Below are 21,321 nucleotides of genomic sequence, written 5' to 3'. Positions count from 1 at the left end.
AACCTTAAAACTTCTTTCAGTTTATCAGCCAAGAGCTATTATTTGTACACACTGTAATATCTGTTTTGTGTCAAGTGTGCTTCTTGCTGTTCGCAGGCTTGTCCTTTTTCAGTTTGATTCTTTTGGTAGATGGGAGTTAATTCCTGTTTTTATAGTATCTTACATAATATATTTCTTAGATTTTTGATGGTCAATACAATCCAAGAGCAACCAGAGCAACCAGTGACCTTAGAATGAAAACAGAACTAAGCCTTTTGAGGCTATGTGGAAAGTAAGAGGACTCTGATACTGTTACTCATTAGAAGAGTGGCACAAAGTGCAAGTTTGATGGCAGAATTTCTTATGATACAGAAGAAAATAAAGTGTGTATTTATAGGCAAAGGTATCACTTGTTATTTAATTAACCTGTTATGATTTAATCTATATTACAGTAATATACATATACAGTAACATACAAACAAGTACTGTTAATGTATAATCTTTTTCTAAGCACAGCTCAATCCATACTATGCATATGCCACAAATTCTGAATAGTATGATGAGCTCTTACTTAAAAAAAATGTCCCATTGACAACATTTTATTCTTTCTGGCCATTCTTCTCTAGCTTGCTATCAATGCAAGCACTGTTTAAAGTAAGCTCGGTCTAGGTAGTCATGTATCTGTTCAAGTGACAGCTGGGATCCAAGATTCTGGTTAACTATATTCCTACACTGTAAAGTCAAAAAAGATTATTTGGCATTGATTTTGTTCTCCTGAATTAGCAAGGTTGTTACGTTTTACTCAAGGCTTTTGTATTTTCTACTTGTGCACAGAGCCCAGTTGCTTGAATTTGGCTGAAGCATAACATTTCAACGGTCTCCAGAAAAATGAAAAATGTCTTCTTTTTTTTTTTGGTAGCACTTGTTCTCAAAGATTGTCACTCACGCTTAAAAATCCTGGTGCTTCATTTAATGTTTCATTGTGCCTGGCTTACACCTTCTAGACACTAGTTCTACTCACTTTCCTGTTGGATTCAGAAGCCCCATAGTGCTGGCATTTTCTCTCCATCAAAGTCCTTGCACAGTGTAATCAAGTTACTTTTCAGTTTGCTTTCTGATAAAATAAGCAGATAGTGCTTTTTTAGTCACGTTCTAGAAGATATTTTCTTTAACTGTTTTTGTTTCTCTTTTTGTGTCTCTTCCAGAATTTCAATGCTTTTTTGAAAAGGTGAACACTGGAGCTATACACAGTTTTCTAAGTGGCAGTCCTCCAGTGCCACATGCAGAAATAAAATCTCCTTTCCTGCTGGGATTCTCTGCTCCACTGTGCATCTTTTTGTAGCTTTCATCAGCTCTTTTTACATGGCATCGGCCTGGATGCTTAAATTACACTGTAGGTCCATGACACACACTGAATTTATTTGAAAAGTTACAGTTTTCAAGAGTGCGGTCTTCTGCTCAGTAGGAACAGCCTCTGTTCCTTGTGCCTAGGTAGAATATTCTGCATCTGTCTACCTTGAAATGAGTCCTGATTACACAGCTTGATAAAGTGGTCTATATAAATACCACTCTCCTAAACACTCTTATGCAAATACTGTGGAGGTTGTTATACATGCAAGACTTCCAGTTCATATATAAAGATGTTACATATTGTCAGGCCAAGTGTCATCTTTGCAGAAACTTAACAATGAACAGTTACATTTAGTGGCAGTTCCATTTGTGAGCTGCTCTTTGAGGTTTGGCAGTGAGACAGCTCTTAATTCATGTGATGCATAAGTATGTTAACATTGTCCAGTAGTTTCCTTTAATTATACTGCCTTGTGAAAATGAATTGAAACAATCCACAAAAACCTAAGGGCATTCCAATTGTTGCTTTTACCTCTGGCAATTAAACTTTGATCTCAAAGAATTAAATGGAATGTTTTAGTAAAAAATGTCCTTTAAACTTTGCTGACTAGTATCAGCTGATTTCCTGGTTTATCTGTTTGTAAGCATCCCATATTGATATACTCTCAGTTTCTGGAGGATTAATTAGTGGGATTATCTTGCTGTTTATTTTAAGTGTTTGTCAATAGTAACTTTTTCTAGAAATGTAAACACTGAGTGGAAAGGTATACAGGATGGCCATTGAAATCAAAGAACTGTTAGGAGAGAAAATTCAAGATGGTATGGATATCAGCTGACAGCATCCATGCTATTTTAAAAATAATTTAAATGTATTAAATGCAAAGTTTCCTTTTCTAAAGGAAGAATATACATCCAGAGACCCAGAAAGTAGACACTTGTAAACAAATGGTGGTAAAAGCCTGGTTTGCATTAGAGAATTGACAGATATAGCTAAACCGCAAGATGTCTTCTGACAAAACTTGTTTCTTCTCTAAGTTACAGTACTCTACCAAATGAAATAAACTTTAATAATAAGAGAATTGCCTCTTTTGTGCAGTAAGGGAATGCCTTGACAGCTATGTCACTTAAGGGTATAATTTTGTTTTGCCCAGGCTAAATTCCATAGTTACGCCAATCTTTAAATGCAGACTAGATCTTTCAGGTTTCTCCAGGTATCCTAAAGAGACAGGAGTAGCATTTTCCCTTACATCCTGTAGACCTTATAACAGATCTTTCTCTCCTCATTATTTGCATGAGCACATCTTGGATAGCGAATTTGTACCCGGTGACTATTTCAAGATACAGAATAGATTCCGTAGGGAAAGCAAATGCAATAGAGTAGAACATAAATACACCATGCTAATATATAATTCTCTTCAGAGCTGTTGCTCAATGGGATCAAGATGACCTACAGAGAAAAAAAAAAAATCACGTAGAACAGAAATGGCAATGACTTAATATACTTTGGAGAGTTTTATGCTGATTGCTGTTCTGTAGGAATAAATGTTGAATTTCTGATAACTTTTTCATTTTTCCTTATATTTTACCATCACTGTCAATGTTAGTTGAGTGTCTTTTGTTTTATAAAAACACAAGACCCTTCATTTTTAAGGGATATCTTTAATAGCAACCGTACACAGAAGTTTTGTCCTAGTCCCTGTGTGAATCCCTGTAGTGCTTTGGAAGAAGAAATGCCTATCAAGATCCATGATCTTTTGGCAATTGCAACTAGCAATCACTACAAGGTGTCTTAGAGATATCTACTTCACAAGAGTGTTAGGATGAACTGGGAAGAACTGTTGATAGAGTAACCTTGTACACATCAAATCTTGCTTTTATGTAGGTTAGGGGGGCGGACCACATTTACACAACTTTATTGTCTGGGAATCTGCACTCCATGAATACAGAATATTTGTGGCAGAAAGTAACTAGAGCCTTAGCAGGATAAGAAGCCTTCCAGATACAGTTATTTGTCAGAGGGTAGTGTATATTGTATCCCTTCCCTGAGCAATATGCTTCTAATGCAATAATAGAGACACTCCCTTGAGGAGGAAAGGCTTGGCATCTTGCTCTCTGTGCTACCTCACAGGTTTCAGAAGTTCGTTCTGCTCCTGGTCTGCCTAGATTATTGTACACCAAGTAGGTGAGAATGGAACACATCACCAGTGTGTCCTGGCATGCAGGGATGCAGAGAAGAACTGACAGGCTCAGTAATGGAACATCAGCTCTTAGAGGAGTGTTGCAGTTATGAGGGCTACCATGAATGTATCAACAGAGGATTATAAGAGAGTTAGAGGAAAGCAGAGTTATTTCTGTTAAGACTTTTAATGGAACAGCTGCCAAATATTGTGTCCCATGTTGAAGTTCATTGTTGGAAAAAGAATTTAATGAAAGTTCTGGAAAGACTTCAGAAAAGAGCCATGAGAAATTGTTATGAGGCTTAGAATAATAAGAAATCAAAGTACCTATTTAAATCCTAGCCAAAATGTAATTTGACCCTGCTCTGTATACTAAAAATACACAGCGAATATATTTTGGATAATAGACAAAAGGGATCTAATAAAAATAGGTTACAGTAAAATCCAATGAATTGAAGCTAAAGCTCAATAAATTCAAGCTAGGGATTAAGCCACAAAGAACAAAACTTCTGGAACAACTACTAGTCCAGCAGAGATAGTTTATCACTTGAAGCCAAATTTACATGTTTTTCAATATTTCCAAGCTTAAAAAGCAGAAGTTTCATAATACATGATGCAAAAACTACTGAAAGTAACAGAGTAGATTTATAGAATGACAATTTTATTTTTTGATACTACTGTTCCTTTAATTTATTAGCTTTTGTTAAAAGCATGTAACAATCTAGAGGATATAATTTACAAAAATATAAATCTTGGTTATTTTTTTTTTAGTATTTCAACATACTAATATATAGTATGTGTTACTCAGAGCATATGTTTAACAACATAAAATTATCCAGCAAATGAAATGTGTGGGATGTTAAATTATGCCTTTTGTAGAGCAAATTATATATTTGGGAAGGGTAACCAAAAATGTCTGTATTAACATACGGTGTGTGTGAAAGCTTATACAGTGCAAGGTTTATTATTGCACTTATTCCAAGTGCAAGGTCTTGCACCTGGTTCGTGGCAACCCCTGCTGTCAGTAAAAGCTGGGAGATGTAAGGATAGAGCACAGCCCTGCCGAAAAGGACCTGGGTATACTGATGGATAGCAAGCTGGACGTGAGCCCGCAATGTCCCCTTGCAGCCCAGAAAGCCAGCAGTAGCTGGGGCTGTTCAGCCTGGAGAAAAGAATGCTCCAGTATCTAGAGAAGGGCTAGAAGAAAGAAGGGGACAACCTCTTTAGCAGACTCTGTTGTAATAGGACAAGGGGAAATTGATTCAACTAAAAGAGGTGGGATTTAGATTGGATAGAAGGAAAAATTTTTTTACAGTGGGGGTGGTGAGGCACTGGAACAGATGGCCCAGAGAGGTGGTGGATCCCCTGTCCCTGGATACATTCAATGTTGGGACTCTGAGCAACATGATCGAGCTGTAGGTGTCCCTGTTCATTGCATATATGCATACCATCATGAAGGTCTAGATGACCTTTAAGGGCCCCTTCCAACTCAAATGATTCCATGTTTGTTTGATTTTGTGACAGTGTAATATACTTGCATCTCGAAGAAAACATACATATTAAGCCCTTTATTACAGCATTTTTTCAGTATAAATATGCAGATTACGAGTGTTTTAGGCAAAACATTTTGATTTGTGTACAAAAGTGATATTGTAATATAAGCTTGCCTTAGCAAGTTCACTTCCAATCTTCTTAATTAATTGAAGAGATAAAAATAGTAGAAATAGCATATAAAATGTGTTTTAGTCTTTTGATTATGGAAAACTTTACATTTAAATTTCTCACTAAATACCAATGTGTCTTGGATAGGTGGGTTAGGAAGATATTTGTAAAAACACTGAATGCCTGGAAGGTGAATATACAAGTCAAATGATGGTACTAAGGCATATCCTTTCAGGTGGGCGCGTGTATCATTTTAATCTTTCCGCATGTTTTCTGTGGAATTGTAGGCTTGCATTCATTTGTCAGCTCAAGTGGATTCATTTCCCACTCACAACTTCCCAGTGCAGTCAGACAGGATCTGCAGTTGTTGTTGAAGATGTATTTGTATGAACTTATCGGCAGGCACAAGTTTCAACTGACATATTGGGATATACCTTCAAAACAACGTTTTTGTTCTCATCTAAGAACAGGACGCTGAGTGAGCTCATTTTGTCAGGAACACAGCAGGGCTCTGGGATGCCGGGAATGATTCCCACCGCTTTCACGATGCTCTGGATTGTAGCGTGATTTGATGGTCTGACAACCTGGAACAGGAAAGGAAATGGTTATTATTTCATTTATGAGAAGTCTCTTTCTCGAATAGGCTTGGAAAATGACTGCAAGTAAGTTGTGGGGTTTTTTTGTTTGTTTTGTTTGTTTTTCAAAAGAATAAATACATGTGATTGAGTCAAAGGGCCATGCAGCATAGTCATGCCCTCACATTTTCAGCCTTCTTGCACAGGATGTGTCCAAGTTTGTACTCCTGTTGCTGCCTTCGTAAATACCAGAGGAGGGCACTGGTAGCACAGCCAGCAGTCAGTTGCAAGGAAAGAGAACAATGTCCATGACCGTAGCTTTTAAATGCTGGAGGCAGGTATGCAGGAGAAAAGGGCTAAGGTGGGGTACACTTCTCAGCTGTAAGTTATCTCTTTCTTAACCTCTTGTCTGACTGGGAAAATTGGCTACTGTAATTATTTCCAAAATAACTATTTTAGTCTTCCAGTAGTACTTCTCCTCATATACATTACTCTGGAATTAGTTACATTTTCCTGGAGCAATTGCTGTGGTTTAAAAAAGTGCTTCAGAAACAGGAGTTGCTGTAGAATAAATGAACAATCTCACAGAGCTTTTTGTGATCAGAGGACCATTGCAAATAAGTACTCCATACCTACAGTCTGCCTGCTGCCCTCTGCCTTCCTCAGCAGACTCCCCCAACACCCAAGCTCCTAGTTAGTCTTGAAGTGGGAGACGAAAATAAAAGGCTGAGGGGTGGGGGGGAAACAAGAAGTGAGATTTCACCACAGCTTTATATCTATACACTGTTCAGGGTGCTGAACCACCATCTATTGATTTTCTGACACAGTAGAAAATTATTTGAGAAGAGGAGGAGCTGTTAGGTATAACAGCACTGGGAATGAGGAAAGGAGAGCAAAGACCTACATTTAACTATTAAATAGTATACTATTTGTAACTCTTTTTTTTTTTTTAAATCATGTATTTGGAAGTTACACTCGGTCCTTGTAGACTAAGCAACAGAATAGTACTAAACAGTTTTCCCACTTCTGTTGTTTCGGGTACATACAGTCAAGCAGAGATTTACCAGTGAAGGAGTGACAAGTGTCAACCTTTCTTTGTCATTGCCTCAGCATAGCATGGAATAAATGTTCTCCAAGTACATGATGCAGTAGTGAGGCATGCAACCCACCACTGAGGCTGAAGCTTCAGCGACTCCTGTTCATATGTCATGCTTGAATACAGTCCCAGAAAATGAGTGCAGTAACAGCTGGTCAAATCTGTGTGGTCATATTTGGCATTTTGCTACAGTTTTAGTAGTTTTCATCAGATTTGGTATAAGTGGCACCTTGGGGACAAAAAAGAGGAAATTTCCAAATCTCAACATGGAAGCAGATACTTTAAGTGAGAAGAATTAGTCTCATATCATCTCTATTTTTCAACTAACTATGGAGTATATACGAAGCATTATTTTTTATTTTATCATGAAAAGTTATGCAGTGCATGGCTAAATCAAACAATATTTTTTTTGAGGATAATTCAGTTCTGATACATTTGCTTTAAGTGTAACATCATTACCAGAAACTCAGAACAGACCTTAATTTCTATGAAAGCTTCTAGCTGTTTCCTATTTAAAATGACTTCATTTGTACTATTACAAGGGCAAAGCATGAAATCCATTTTTGATCCTCTGCTGTTTCAAGACAGCTTCCCTGTCAAGATAGTCCCAACAGGTGACCAATCCGGGAAAGAGCCTTTCTGTATTTAGCATGTGTTGGCATAATTAGCAACAGTTTACTCTCTCATGCCACCCTTAGTCTTAGGATTTCAAAGCTGTCCACAAACAAGCAGAAGTAATTTAGTCTAGTGTTTGCTACATTAAGTAGAAATAAGCTTCTGCCTACGTTGTTCATGTCAGCAAATCTGGACAGCAAGACAGACAGAAGTAACATTTATGTATATACGCAACTGCAGAGTTTAGAAATTCGAAGATCTGAAGCTCCTAGAATCTAATTCTTGAACTAACCTGTATGAAAAACCTCCTGAAATGGTCCTGTCTCCTTTATTCCTTCATAGTGGTACTTGTAACAGTCACAGATCTTAATGTGCTACTGAAACAGAATTTGTTTACCCCATGCAACAAATAGCCACCATCATTGCCCTCCCTGCCAGTTACTGTCCTGTAGAATTCCTGTGCTGAACCTGCAGAAGATCCTACTAGGATCTTCTCCATCCATACAGCCTCTACTATCTGCAAGGAACAAACAGATGTGAGCCAAGTTCAGTGAGAGCAGCTGTCACCCCTGAAACTAGTTAGAAACAATTCAGCCTGAGTAAATCAGGCTACTAAGATGACAGCACTAATTAGGTTTCTAATGCCTGCAAGCATATACATTATGAGCAACAATGCTTAAAGAGAAAGCTGCTTATTATGGAATATTACTTTGTGCAGAATCTGGCTGCCTGAGTCCTACACCCACAGCAGAGCCAAGCAGCACACCCATCCCACCTCCAGCCAGGCTCTAAATTTTCCAGCCCTTCTGGAAATCTGGCCCAAGTGCTCAGTGACCTTGGGCTGAGCTTGACTTTAGCCTTTATATCAATGTGCTGAAGTGGAAAGATGGAAAGTCTGAGTTGAATGCCCAGTAGTGATGGTGCTGGACAAGCGCTATGTCTTAAATGCTGGCTACTAATTTTATCCAACTGGCCACGTTCTGCTCTTTCTTAACCTTTAGGACAATCCTAGCTGGAGGAAATTTTGGACCTCAGAAAACAAGAGTGTGTTGATGTAGCTGAAAAGTAAATCTGAAATACTTCAGGCTCCACTCCTTATTCCTGCTCTACATCCCTTTTAATATCTGCTTTATCATGGATCTACCAATCAAAGAGCACCCTCTGCCACATCTTAATAAGCAGTACTTCCTAGCTTCAGTAAGGGGTTTTTTTTGTTTTTTTTTTGTTTTTTAAATGTAGAGAGTGGAATTAAAACCTGAAAATCATAAATGATGCTCTTACAAGGACATAATCAAGATTATTCTAATTACTATTGATAAGGGAGAAGATATATCCAAATGCTGGTTTCTTAGTGGTAGCCATGGCCACTGAACCAGAGGTGTGACATGGCAACAGAGGTCAGCAAAGCGCTATCAAGACAAATGCAGCCTTCCTATTCTGGCAGCTGAGAATGCAGTTTATGCTATCATAGAGATAACGCTGGCAATATGTCCTCATATCTGGATGAGACTGAAGTCTCAAGATAGTATTTAGCTTGCAAACTTTCTCTAAATAAGATGAATGCATGAAAAAGCTACAAGCGTTAAGTCCATGGAGCTTGATCTCATATTTCAGAGTAAAGAGGTCATGGATAATTGCACAAGGTGAGCCCTGAGCTGCTGTAGCCTACCTGTTCCTAGGAATAAGTTAAGAACTAAGAGTCCTGTTGGGTAAGTGTCAGCATCCACCTGCTTAAATAATTTGTATTGTCTTCATTAGCTATTCACTTTAAACTTTCTGTATAAATAAATCTTACCCTTTCCTGTTGGTCAAGCTCAGTTTCTACCATGTAAATATACATGTATCAAAACCCATTATCAGAACAGTGAGGCAGAATTAACTTTTCTTGGCATAATGAAGTGCTGCACTTCTAAATGGCAGTACTACACAATGCAGAAACATCAGCCATACCAGTAGATGGTAATGAAGGCAGAGGATCTTTAAGCGTGTCTAGCATATACTCTCCTCCATATGTGAGCCCATCTATTTCTACCACACCTAGGATTACCATTTGTTTGGTAAGTGGAGCAGTTCAGCCAGCTATTATTAACTGTATAAATTAGCCTTCTCCCTCACAGTCAGGGAATAGGAGTTTCAGTGGCAGGGTAGATGAACTCGAGACAAAAGAACTTGTATGAGTGCTGTTTTGTACCAAGAAATGCAGTTTTACATTAGATGCGCAGATGTACTAAATGAAAAATAATCTTACAGCATGGTGATTCTCAGCATTCCAAGTATATGATTCTGTCCACAATTTTAAAAGAGTACCTTAGAAATAAGTTTTGTTTGTTCCTCACCAGCTGACTGCACAGAGCAAGACTTTATGACTTAGAACTACATCCGGCCTTTGATGTAGAGCTAGAAAGATCATATGCATGCTTTCCTAACTTGAGACATATATGCAAGAGCAAAGGCTATTTCAACTTCCATAATGTTTATAGTAATTTTTATGCTCCGACCTGAGCTGAAGTTTCATTCAAGCATGCAGACATCCTAGTCATCCTTGATCTGTTGGAAACCATCATTTTAATAAGTTAAAACTGTGAATCTGCCTGTATACTTTTTTCTTTCTTAAAAATACAAAGCTAACAAAAAGTAGACCTCTTCCAAAACAAATCCAAAGTGTCAAAACAAAAATCCCCATATCTGTGTGGGGTTTTTTTTGACACCAAGATGCCAGTACAGCTACATTAATTCATCTGTAAGTAGCAAAATGAGAATTAAAAATGGTTTTGATTTCCAAGAAAATCTGTATTTTATAGCGAGCAACATTTCTAGAAATAACATTAAGTAAGTCAGCAATATAAGCTTATTTCACTGTTTCAACTATAAATGTATCAATTCTCCTTTGGTTCTGTCAGGTTCTCTGTGCCATACTGTTTTGCTCACAAGGAGCCAGGTGTGTTATTTTCTTTCTCTTTGGTATGTATGAATAATGCATAAGACTTTGGGAGAGGACCCATATTCCTAGGCTGTGTTTTGTATTTTGAGTGAACTTTCTATACTACAACAGAAAGTGAGAACTGCATGTGAGCCTCTGCAAGTTTAACTTTTACCAGATCGTGTATCAGTTTATGTATATGTGGGTCAGCATCGGCCAGCTACACAAGAATATTTGGTCTGGGCAGATTCCTTCACCCCACCCTGAAATCTGGATTTCCACTGTTCCTGGACTTAAACTAGCCTGCATATCTACTCTTCCTGCAGTCATACTACTGATTTCAACATAAACATACATCAGACACCCTATAGGGCAGATTCCTGTCTCAGAGCTTTGATATTCTTTTCTGAAAAACACTATCAATTACTCATGAACAGAACGACCACATGCAAAAATGGCAGTTAAGTGAATAATTGGGCCGTTTGTAGGTAGAATTGCAAAGTAATTACTTTCTGAACATGAATGTTATGCCATGCTTCAAACCTTTGCCCTTTATCTGAAAGCCCTATAAAGTGCAAAGAATTTCTGTGTTGCACAGGATTGCCAAAATTTCTGCTTGTTGCCATAGAGTAAGGAAGTTGGGAGAAGGCCAAATCAGAATTCCACTAGAATTCAAAAACTTCATATTTGCCTCTTTATTAGGAAATTTCACACTGCTTCTCTAGAAGGAATTCAAAACACCAGAGTTAGAGTATTACACACAGCTACTTGACATTCTCTGCTGCATATGGAAAAGCAACTTTTTTTTTTTTAGCTCCAGCAGGGTTTTCTTAATTTTACAACTTAAATTAAGGAAGCACTAAAGAATTTTGAGACAAATACCAGTTTAACTGGCATTCTTATTTTCAAGGTAACAAGCAGTTTCTTCAGTTAAAAATGTGTCACTATCCTTCAATATTTTCCTAAGGTAGTATGAGTGGAAATGAGAAATACTCTGATACAGTACCTTGTTTTATTAGTTTTAATACCATATTCTTCTGATACCACACCCGAATAATTTGGTTTAGTGTGTAACCTCAAGGTAAGCTTGAGAGATTTTTTTTATTCTTCAGACTAAATTAAAAATAACTTGGAATCTTTTTGCACTCCGATCAATAAGTTGATAGAAACAGTACCGCTTAAATTAGTTTGAACAGAGTATCAGAAGACAGTGAGATAGGTAAAAGTCTGAAGGTAAAAGCTAGCTAATCAAGTAGCTGGATAGGCAGAGCAGTAGTCTACTATTTGCAAACTAACAGCAATGAAAAGGCATGCTACCTTGGGCATTGGGAATTCACATGTCCCTGCACAATAGTAGGCATCAAATGATTTGGGAGATATGATCCATTCATTCCAGCCAATATCAGCAAAGTCAACTTTCATGTATCTTCTTGAGCAAATCCTAGGCTCATTCCATTGTTTTCGCCTTGCTTTCTTCATTGTTTTCTCATCAAAATTTAGCACCTGAGACTTTGCAAGTGTTTCTGTATTTTCTTGCCCTTTTCTCCTTCGGTCTTTACGGGAGGCTTTTGGTTTCAAGGACTTGTAGGCATTCTCCCATATGTCATGTTTATTGTATTTGTTGTTATACTCTACCTCTGGCAACTCATTGTTCTGAATAGAACTAGAGAGGTAGGTATCCCTTCTCACTCGAGTGTCAGCAGAGGCATTAGGTGACAGATTTCGATCCCCATCATTGGAAGGGAATGGGTCATAACGCTGTAGGGTGACAGCCACACTATTAGGTTCGGAGATTGCAAGGTCATTGGCATAAACCAGTATGTAAGGCAAATGACCGGTGACCTGTTCAGGGAAGCCATGGTGTTTCTCCCCAGAATCAAGCTCAGCACAGAGGATGAGCTCTGCAGCTCGTTTCAATTCTTTTATGATATGCGAAATGTCCTTGGCATGCCAAGCCCCTCGCCTTTGAAGAAATGCAGTGATGTTCCCTTTCACTTGTCCATAGGCGGAATTCTGGGGTATGCTTCGGAAAATGAGGTTGAGTCGCAGGATTGGAGGCAGGTGTAGGAGGCGGCAGGATGAGTTCTTGGATCGCTTACAAAACACTTCCCGGTGCCGAGGATGTTTGTCAGCATAGAAGTGAAATGTGGCAGCAAGGACCATCTCTGAATCCTGCATGGATGTTAGATTGAAGCAGTACAGGGGCTTCTGCGACAAGAATTCTGCAAGAGAGCAAGGAAACCATTGATAAATACCCAAGATAAAAAACAAACAAAACAGCAGCAGTCAAACCTCTTATTCTTCTAAGTGGATTAGCTAACTTTGCTTTTTGCTTACTCGCTTCAAACCAGATAGTATAGTGAGCTTGCTGAAGTCACTTCAGCTTAAAACTGTGCAAGCAGTTTTTGCAGTTTTTTGCAGTTATACTTAAATATAGTTTTTCCTATGGCACACGAACAGATAGCATGCCTAGATAAAGCATCACGTCTTCATTGATGTTAATGTTTAGACAGCATCTGCCTTGTTCTCTGTACTTCCCTTGTTTCTGCAGTTCAGGGCAGGATTCCTATCAGAGAACTTTTTATCAACACTAGTCATATCCAAAGGTGCTCAGTCTATGAAAAAAAAAAAAAAGTTAAGAGTTTAGATTCAAGTCTTTGGAGTATTTTGTTCCTAGCACTATCAGTTCTATAAAAACCACTTAAGTTTATGCATCTATGGGATAAAAGTATTTCAAATGTGAATCCGAGGGCTGCACATGAGTAGGGAATTTGGAATTAGAGCTCAGAAAGGAAATTTTGACTCTTCTAATTTAGTTCTGTATTCCAAAGTGAAACAAATTACACAAAAATCAAAATTCTTTGTAGTAAAGAATCAATCTACAGCTACTGTGGATTGGATGGAAAAGCTGGAAAATACCTGGAAGTGTGTTTTTTTTAGGGACTGAGGAAACTTGAGTTTTGGAGGGAGCATAGTTGTATAACAGTAATTCATCACACACACATGATTCATGCTTCTATCAATATTTCAGCCAAGAATTGTTATGCTTTACAGGTCTACTCTTAGTTGAATGGTACTAGCTATATAGATTAAAGCTAATAATATTTTACTGATTGTATCTACCTGTCTACAGCTTCAAGTTCAGAATGCAGGCAAGATGTATTGAGGGTATATGCAAGAGATGGGTAGAGAAAAAGAGGAAAGTGGCCAAAGAAAGCAAGCACTAACTTTCAGCAGGTAATCCACCTGCTAGGAGAACACCGCATTGCAGTAAGTGAAGATTAGCAGTGCTGATTTACTGATAACCTGTGTGAAAAGCAACATGCAGAAAACCTAATTTAAAATATTTTCAAGCTATGAAATTATGTTAAAGCAACTGTAAAGCTCTAGAGGCCAGAATTACAGTTTTGTGAGAAATCTTCATTTATTTTTCTAGCACAGACACACAAAACAGTCTTAATTAAATTGCTGCTGTTTTCTAGTCTTCACCAAAGCCCATGTTTAATTTAGTACAGGAGATGGATGGCATTCAGGGAATGAGCCTGAGCTTTAAGAAGCAATTTATGGATGGGTTTCATGGCTTAGGCAGCTGCTTGCCGCCACGAAGACCAATTCTTTTGTCTCAGCAACCTCAATGAAGTTGGGGAATAACTTCATATCTCACACTTGGTCACAACCTACGTTCCAAAGCCACTTACGACTTGACTGTACAGCTAACTTTGGTCAATTTTGCTGTCTTCTAAAGCTACAAAGTTCTCTGAAAACTGGAAAGCATCTAAAGAAAAAATGTCTATGAACTAATTTGCCTTGAACTTAAGGAAAACTTGAACAATGAATTAAGCACTCATCTCTCAGCTCCTTATCAGAGAAATGACCAACTCTTGTGAACACACATGAAGGTGAGTTGAGAAGTAGTGAAGAAGTGTCTGTGAAGCACTCCTAAAGTGCTAGACAATCCTAAATACTGCTAGAGAAACAACATTCTATTTGGAACAGGTGCAGAATTCATATGCTAAACAGCAATTACCTCACACTGAGTAGGAATACTATTACAGAATAACCCAGACAAAACAATCCATACACTTCAAGGGATGTATGGTTTCTGAGGGCTAAATAGCAATACAACTCTGTAGCTGAGGAGACCTCAGTAAGTGCATATGATGAAGGAACAAACTAAATCTGGATTGACATGTTGTAACTGTGGTCCTCAAGATGAGGGCTCCAAAACTTTAACACAGATGCTAGAGTTGTGTAACAACAAAGAGCTTTAAGCTGCAGCATAGAAATAGAGGGTTACAGGTTTTCTGAAGGGGACTTTTTTTTTTTTTTAAGCCCATTCCTTGGAACAACAACAACAAAGTCATTGTAGGTAGAATCTGTTTTGCTTATCTAGACAACATAAGTGTCGTCTATATTTCATAAAGATGAGATATTCCACATCTTGTTAGATGACCGTACCCATTTCTTGGAGGATGTAGAGTGAAAAAGAAACCATACTGATTGGCAAGTTTCTCCCTTCCCTTGATCTTGTGTCATTCTGTGGTTCATTTCTGACCATTCATCAGAAGTCCAATGAATTAAAAAGAAATAACATTTTTTGTCATAAAAAAATAGCAGAGGACCTTCTGCTTTCATGCTGCACACATTACTGGGGGGAGGCAGAATCCAGTAGAGAAGGTATACAGGTGGAATACAGGAGAAATGAGTTTGGACATGGGTCTTCTTTATCTCTGCTGCATGACTCTAGACAAGTTACTCTGCAAGAATCTCTGCCTTGGTTCCATGATCTGACAGATGAGCAAAATGCTGACGTGCAGTTGTTCAGTGCAGCCTGGGTGGGTAGGAAATGCTATTTTGATGTTTTGAAACTGAACGTAGCCATGTGAGTAAGCTACGGGGGGGGGGGGGGGGGGGGNNNNGGGAGAAATGAAGAAAAAGAAGTGCAATTCTTGTATTCCTACCAAATTACTCTTGTGGCATGGGGCCTTGCTTGGGTAGCAGCCAGCATCACTTGAGTATCAGTTCACCAAGAAAAGTACAAGCAGAAGGAGGAGGTCATGAAATAACCATCCACAGTGAAAGCTCCTTCCTAACCCCTGTTAGTTAGCAGCTGGCTAATGAATGATGTAAAGCATGAAGATTTATTTCCCTCCCAAATGGCCACAGTTACTGTACATCTTTACTCCTAGTTTCTCTACATTGCCATTAGCCACATTATCTTCCATGGGATCTCCTCCTTCTAAATTGGACAGGATGACTTTAATATTACATCTGACATTGGATAGAAATTTAATTGATATGCACTATAGAATATGAATTATTGTACAGTAGTCTAGTAACCACTCACTAATAATTCAGCTATTGTTCGTACCTATGAAAATAATAATTCTGGAAGTGTAACAAGTGACATTCAAGAAACCAACCTAATTCTCTAAGAACCAACATCCTAGTTATAATCTGTAAGAGTTAACTAAAGGAAGACATTTTCCAGACAGGGTTGTTTTGGGTTTCCTTGTCAACAGATAACAAATGTGAAGAACATTAAGTAAGTAAAGAATTTATTTCGAGGTAAGAGGCTTCAACAGTATGTGTGCTGCTGCATCTCTGCAGGCCAGCCTCCAGCTAAGTAAAGGAGAGGGAGATAAGGCATCCGCCTCAGGCTTGGGCAGTGCGAGAGCCCGAGGTGCTGAGCAGTTTGAGACGGTCCCGTAGGCGGCACTCCTAGCAAACCTCGGAGCCGCCCCGGCAGCTGGAGGGGAGGACCTGCGGCTGCAGCAGTCGCTGCTCAGAGCGTCTCAGGAAAGATCTGGGAGCAGCGCTTCGTTCGCTGACACTTCGAATCTCCCGCAGAGGAGGCTTTCTAGAGGCTGATCACTTCGGGGCCGATACTGTTGGTGGACAGTACTGTCGGCAGCGGTGGGAAACCACTCGCGGCGGAAAGGGGAGGCACCGCGTCCGCGGTATTAGCGAGGGTGCCCCGACGTTCCCCCCGGCTGCGCAGACCCCCGGGGGGCGGGACACCCCGCAGCCACTGACAGCTTCGAGGCGAACCCTGCGCTTCAGGGCGAAGGAGCAGCGAGCGGGCGGCGGCTGTCCCCCCCCGCCCCCTTACCTGGCCTGCCTTTGAAGCTGCGGACCGTGTTGCCGTGGCCGGGCCGGCTCCCCTCCCGGTTGTACTTCTCGTAGAGCTTAAGCATGTGGACAGCTACCATGTCCTGAGCGATGCTGCTCAGCGCGAGGGGCTGCGGGGCGCCCCCGGGGGGCTCCGGCCCGGGCGAGTCCCGGGCGGGCGACGGCTCGGCGGTGCAGCCGGGCTGGGTGCCGGCGCCCTGCCCCGCAGAACAGCGGCAGCCCGCGGGCCGCAGGGCCCAGAGCAGGAGACAGCAGGCCAGGCGGGCGGCCATCAGGGGCTGCTGCTGCGGGCGGGCGGCCGAGCGCGGAGCGAAGCGGCGGCGGTTCGGGCGCTGCCTGCGGCTCGCTCTATCCCGCACGGCTCCGCCGCACTGGGACGAGGGGGTGGTGGGGGTGGCCTCCCCCGCTGCTGATGCCGTCTCCACCGGGCCAATCCCCGCGCCCGCGGGGCGAGGAGCTGGGGGTGGCGGGGCAGGGCGAAGGGCTGTGAGGGGTACGAGTACCCGCGCAGGAGACGCTGCGTTGCTCCCGAGCGGGGCTTCCCCGCTCTTTTAAGCGTAGCGGGGAAAGGCTCTAACGGAATCAGCCCTCAGCCGCTGATTGGAGACACATGTCCTCGCCGCTGCAGCGAGCAGGCACCTTGGCTGCCTGAGCCAGCGGGGTGGGGGCGAAAGAGCGGCGAGAAATCCCTGCTAAAAGGCAGAAGCGAGCGCAGAACAGGCGATGCCAAAGGAGCGGAGGGCGGGTGGATGGGGCCAGTATGAGGAGCGGGGGCATACACGTATGCGGGAGGAGGTGCGGGGGCTTTCTCAGTTCGGATCGGCGGAGCTGACGGCTCTGCCGTGGGAAGGGAGCTCCGCAAATAGCGGTCGTTTCAAGGAGCCCGGAGAGCAGTGGGGTCCCGGTGGGTCGGCGCTCTGGAAGACCCCGTGTGAAGCAGCCAAGAGTGCAGCAAGGGTCACTGATAATTCCGAGGAGATAGTTAAATAGTAGGGGTTAAAGGGGATGTGCATGGGTAAACTTTCGTCATTGGGCTATTTCCATGCGTGATCTGAAGGAGGAGAATACCAGGGTGAATTTCTGAAGGATTTACATGGCTTAGGTCGGAGGGCGTTGATTTAAAAGTGAATGGTGCGTGCTGCACTTATCCATCATGTGACACAGGTAGTTCTGAATCCTAGCTTGTAGTCGCCCAGCGGGCAGAAAATCTGTTATAATGAGCAGCAGTTTTAAGGCAACCTATACTGGAGACCGGAGTATTTTTAGAGAATTTGTTCATTCTGCCTCTCTTTTCAAACCTTGTCCTCCAGTAGCCAAGACAGTTACTTTTCTTGGAGAGTATACAATGCAATAATTGAAAAATTGTTGGAAAAAGCTACTATTGCTGTGTATAACACAACTCTTTTGTGATGTTTTAACCTTGGAGTTTCAAATCTGAGCAGATACTATTGAAAGGCTCTGAACCGCAAGTTTGTAGTTTTTGGATCACTGCAAAGAAAGGTTTGATTCATTTTTAAAATTAGCACCAGGCCACATTGCTCTGTGCCCCTTCAATGTCTGAAACGAACAATTTGCAAATACAAATTTGTCCAAATGTAAGTTACTAAAGTATCAATCCTCCCATTAATTAATCTTTGCTTATAAATAAGCCAAAGCATCCTTTGATGGTGTGTTTTTTTTTTTTTTTTTTTTATTTCTCCATGGTAGCATGCTCATGACCTCCACTGGGGGTGTGAGCGAACCTTTTGTTGTTTGTGGTTTTTGTCTGTACTATTTCTATACAATCAAGGTCCTGTGAAAAGGAGGAAGAGGCAGCAGGAGGTAGGAACAAGCTGGGCTATTTTGGACCAATGTCCCATTAAACGTTCTCTCTCTCCTTAACTCACTCCAAAGTCCTATTCAGGCATACACTTTGTATCAGTCTTTAACCTGCACTAAAACCTGTAGGACACTGATACTTTGACATTGTTGGGAAAGAATTAAAGAATCAACCAGGGATGTCTAATATTTCTTGCCTTATTTTATTGCAGAACAGCAGGAATTCTGAGTCTTTAAAGCTCTGGTACTTTGACTCTTTTATGCAGCTCAGATGATGAAATAAAAATGTGTTTGGTAAAGGAATTCAAATTAGCACTGGGTCACATAATTCCCCTGTTCTGAATATGGTCAATCAATGGCATCTCTAAGGCATCTAGAGGCAAGAGCTATGCAATTTCTGCTCATGCAGAATAATATTCCTAGCGTGGAAATTTCTGCTAATTAAAGCTCTTGCCAAGTAGAGTCTCTTTTTTTTCTTCTTCTTCTTAAATAGCTCAAGTCAAAGCTTTGCAAGCCAGGACTTGGAGAAAGTCTCTCTATAGTTAGAGCAATGCATTCAAGATTTTAAATTGCGGATCTAAGCTTCCTGCTAAAATCATCATGATATAAATAGTGTTACATACCATTAATAACAGCTTTTTGTGTGTGTGAGATTTCTTGTGGAATTAAACACATCTGTACAAAGGAACTATTGTGATCCATGCCTCTTTTGTCATACAACATAGATGTAGGAAATATATAGGGAAGCTATAGGAGGGGATATGCAGCACCAGGAAGGGAATCTTTTTGTTCTAAGACAAATAACTTATTAACTCGCTTCAGAGTTAGAACTCTAAAATCTATATTAAAGTAATTTTGCCTGAGTCTTTTACTAGTAAAGTCAGTAGCAGGGATAATGAAGGTTGGAACTCCAGGGCAGTTGATGAAACATAAATTATTTCCGAACTTGGGCTTCAGTCCAATTTTCTGTCTGCTACTTATTGTAGGACAGCTCATTCATTTTTCACTCACAAAAATATTGTGGTATGTGTAATGCTACACAGTTAGCTAGGACCGTACAAAGCCATTCCTTAAGTATATAATATATTAATTAGAAATTAACTGGATAAAATGTACTGGGCTTCAGGTTCTCTTAGAAACTGATGGCAGAACTCTAAAACGCTTTTCACATTCTTCCCAAAATCACATGGTGTGACAAGAATGATATATGGTCAGTAAAAAATGCTTTTGTATGTTCAGTTTTTTTTTTGAACAGTACTGAAATTATCTTCATGCCCCAGAAAAGAAACAAAGCACCATCAGTACTGTTTAGGTGTTAGAGCAAGTAGGACGATCAGAGCTCATCCAGAGCCCTGGAAGGCTCATAATGTTGAGAGAAGAGTTTGGGCATATAAGGTAGTGCCTGCTGTTGGTAGGGAAAGCTTTGCCTCTCGAGCAACAGCACTCACCATCCCAGTCCATCCCATTGCTCAAGAACAAGTTTCCACCTTTGATTTCTGTTCTGGATCCACACTCTCTCTTCTTCCAGTCTCTGATAAGAGCAACCTTCCTTCCTGCCAGGCTTCCCATCCTTTCTCTTAGTGACAGTAGTTTATTTTGTCCATCTTGCTAAGAAGCAAGAATTGCCTCTATTCCCATGCTACCACACTATCTATGGTGTGTAATTACAAAAAGTAAGAAATTAGGAACCAAGATGCAGAGACTCGGTTCCTATAATCTTCTGGCACTCTTTGCAGCTAGAATGTTTCAGTGCAGGAGATCAGACTGGGCTTTACTGGGAAATGAAAGAAAATACACTGTGCCTTTGCATCTGTGAAATGGTTCTGATCATCTTTACCTCAGATACGTGATGTGAGGATAGACAAATGCAAGTGTGAAATGTATTGATGGCTCCAGTGGTACATATCTAAGGATTGTTTGCTTGGTGTAGTTTTTGAGCGCTTTCACAAATGCTGGGTGTTCATATATGCAACAAACAAGATTAATGAATATAAACAGCTATAAAGATCAGCTCCATAGTTAGTTTTATCAGGTTTTGAGTGCACTGATAGACCTTGATTGCCCCGAGCAGCCTCACCTGCGCTTCCAGCCGCATGGCCAGGAGCACTATTTAAACCCAAACGAGAGGGTTCTATTCTCATTTGTGTGTTGATCTGAAGAGCTTCTATTTCTACGATTGCTCGTGAGTTGCTATTTGGATTGTCTGGATGGACCTTGAAGTTGACTCTTTGCTTTGCTTATGCTGGAGTATCTGTAGGATCTGTGGCTGTCCCTGCCCTGCTGTGCTTACCCAGCTCAGATACTTTTGGGCTGTGCTCAGAGCAGGAGTTTACTGCCTGGGCTGTGCTGGGCCTTCTCTAGGCTGGCCTCTTCTTGGGGAGCATGAGGCTTTTCTCTATTCCTTAATAAATTAATCTGTACTCATTAATTAATACATATGCTGTCTTGACACACTTACCAGGCCACCTCCAGGCCTTATAAATGGAGAGAAACCTAGCAAAAGCCCTATATCAGGGAGCTTATGCTTAATCATAAGTAGTGCTATTCATGGGATATTGTTTCAATGTCTATATTGCTGGGATTGCATTTGAGTAGTCAAGTTATGATGCCTTTGTAGTCAGTGGGGAGAGAAACTATGACTTACTTATCATAATTGGTAGCACCCTATAGTACATGTGCAAAGATGTACTTAAGTCTGTGCTCTTAGACTGCCTATAGCTTTTAACTGATTACAAAAGAAATCTAGCTAAGATGCCTGGGGGCTGAATTTCACTGTAAGAGGTTGGCTGTGTGAGGTGGAGACCACCTTGCTTTTTTGTTAGTTTCACTAGAGTCTGATGATACTTGTTGCTCTTCAGCCTCAGGATTAGCATTTTGTAAGTTTAACTATAGTTTCTCTTAACATAATTTGTACATAACAGGTACTGGTACTCTAATGTGTTATTTCCGTGAGTACTGAAAATATCACAAGTGCTTCTTTCCTAGTTCAGTCTCACTAGG

General features: G+C 40.6%; 1 protein-coding gene across 1 annotated transcript; it reads right to left on the bottom strand.

Annotated features, from left to right (window-relative positions):
* Positions 2,243–17,055, bottom strand: GDF10 (growth differentiation factor 10). Its single transcript, XM_021400211.1, has 3 exons — positions 16,484–17,055; positions 11,689–12,593; positions 2,243–5,749 (listed from the first exon to the last, which is right to left on the bottom strand). Exons 1-3 carry the CDS (start codon positions 16,773–16,775, stop codon positions 5,558–5,560), a joined length of 1,389 nt encoding a protein of 462 aa, XP_021255886.1. The 5' UTR covers positions 16,776–17,055; the 3' UTR covers positions 2,243–5,557.

This window comes from Numida meleagris, chromosome 5, assembly GCF_002078875.1.
Source record: "Numida meleagris isolate 19003 breed g44 Domestic line chromosome 5, NumMel1.0, whole genome shotgun sequence".
NCBI lineage: Eukaryota > Metazoa > Chordata > Aves > Galliformes > Numididae > Numida > Numida meleagris.
The sequence above is the reverse complement of the archived record's forward strand: the minus strand, read 5'-3'. Positions and strand labels throughout refer to the sequence as shown.

Excerpts from the sequence above, each read along its gene's own strand:
- GDF10 (XM_021400211.1), bottom strand. The coding sequence starts at position 16,775 with ATGGCCGCCCGCCTGGCCTGCTGTCTCCTGCTCTGGGCCCTGCGGCCC. Across the intron at positions 12,594-16,483 it reads CAGCTTCAAAGGCAGGCCAG|AATTCTTGTCGCAGAAGCCC; the intron begins GTAAGGGGGCGG and ends GCTCTCTTGCAG. Across the intron at positions 5,750-11,688 it reads GTGAATTCCCAATGCCCAAG|GTTGTCAGACCATCAAATCA; the intron begins GTAGCATGCCTT and ends TTCCTGTTCCAG.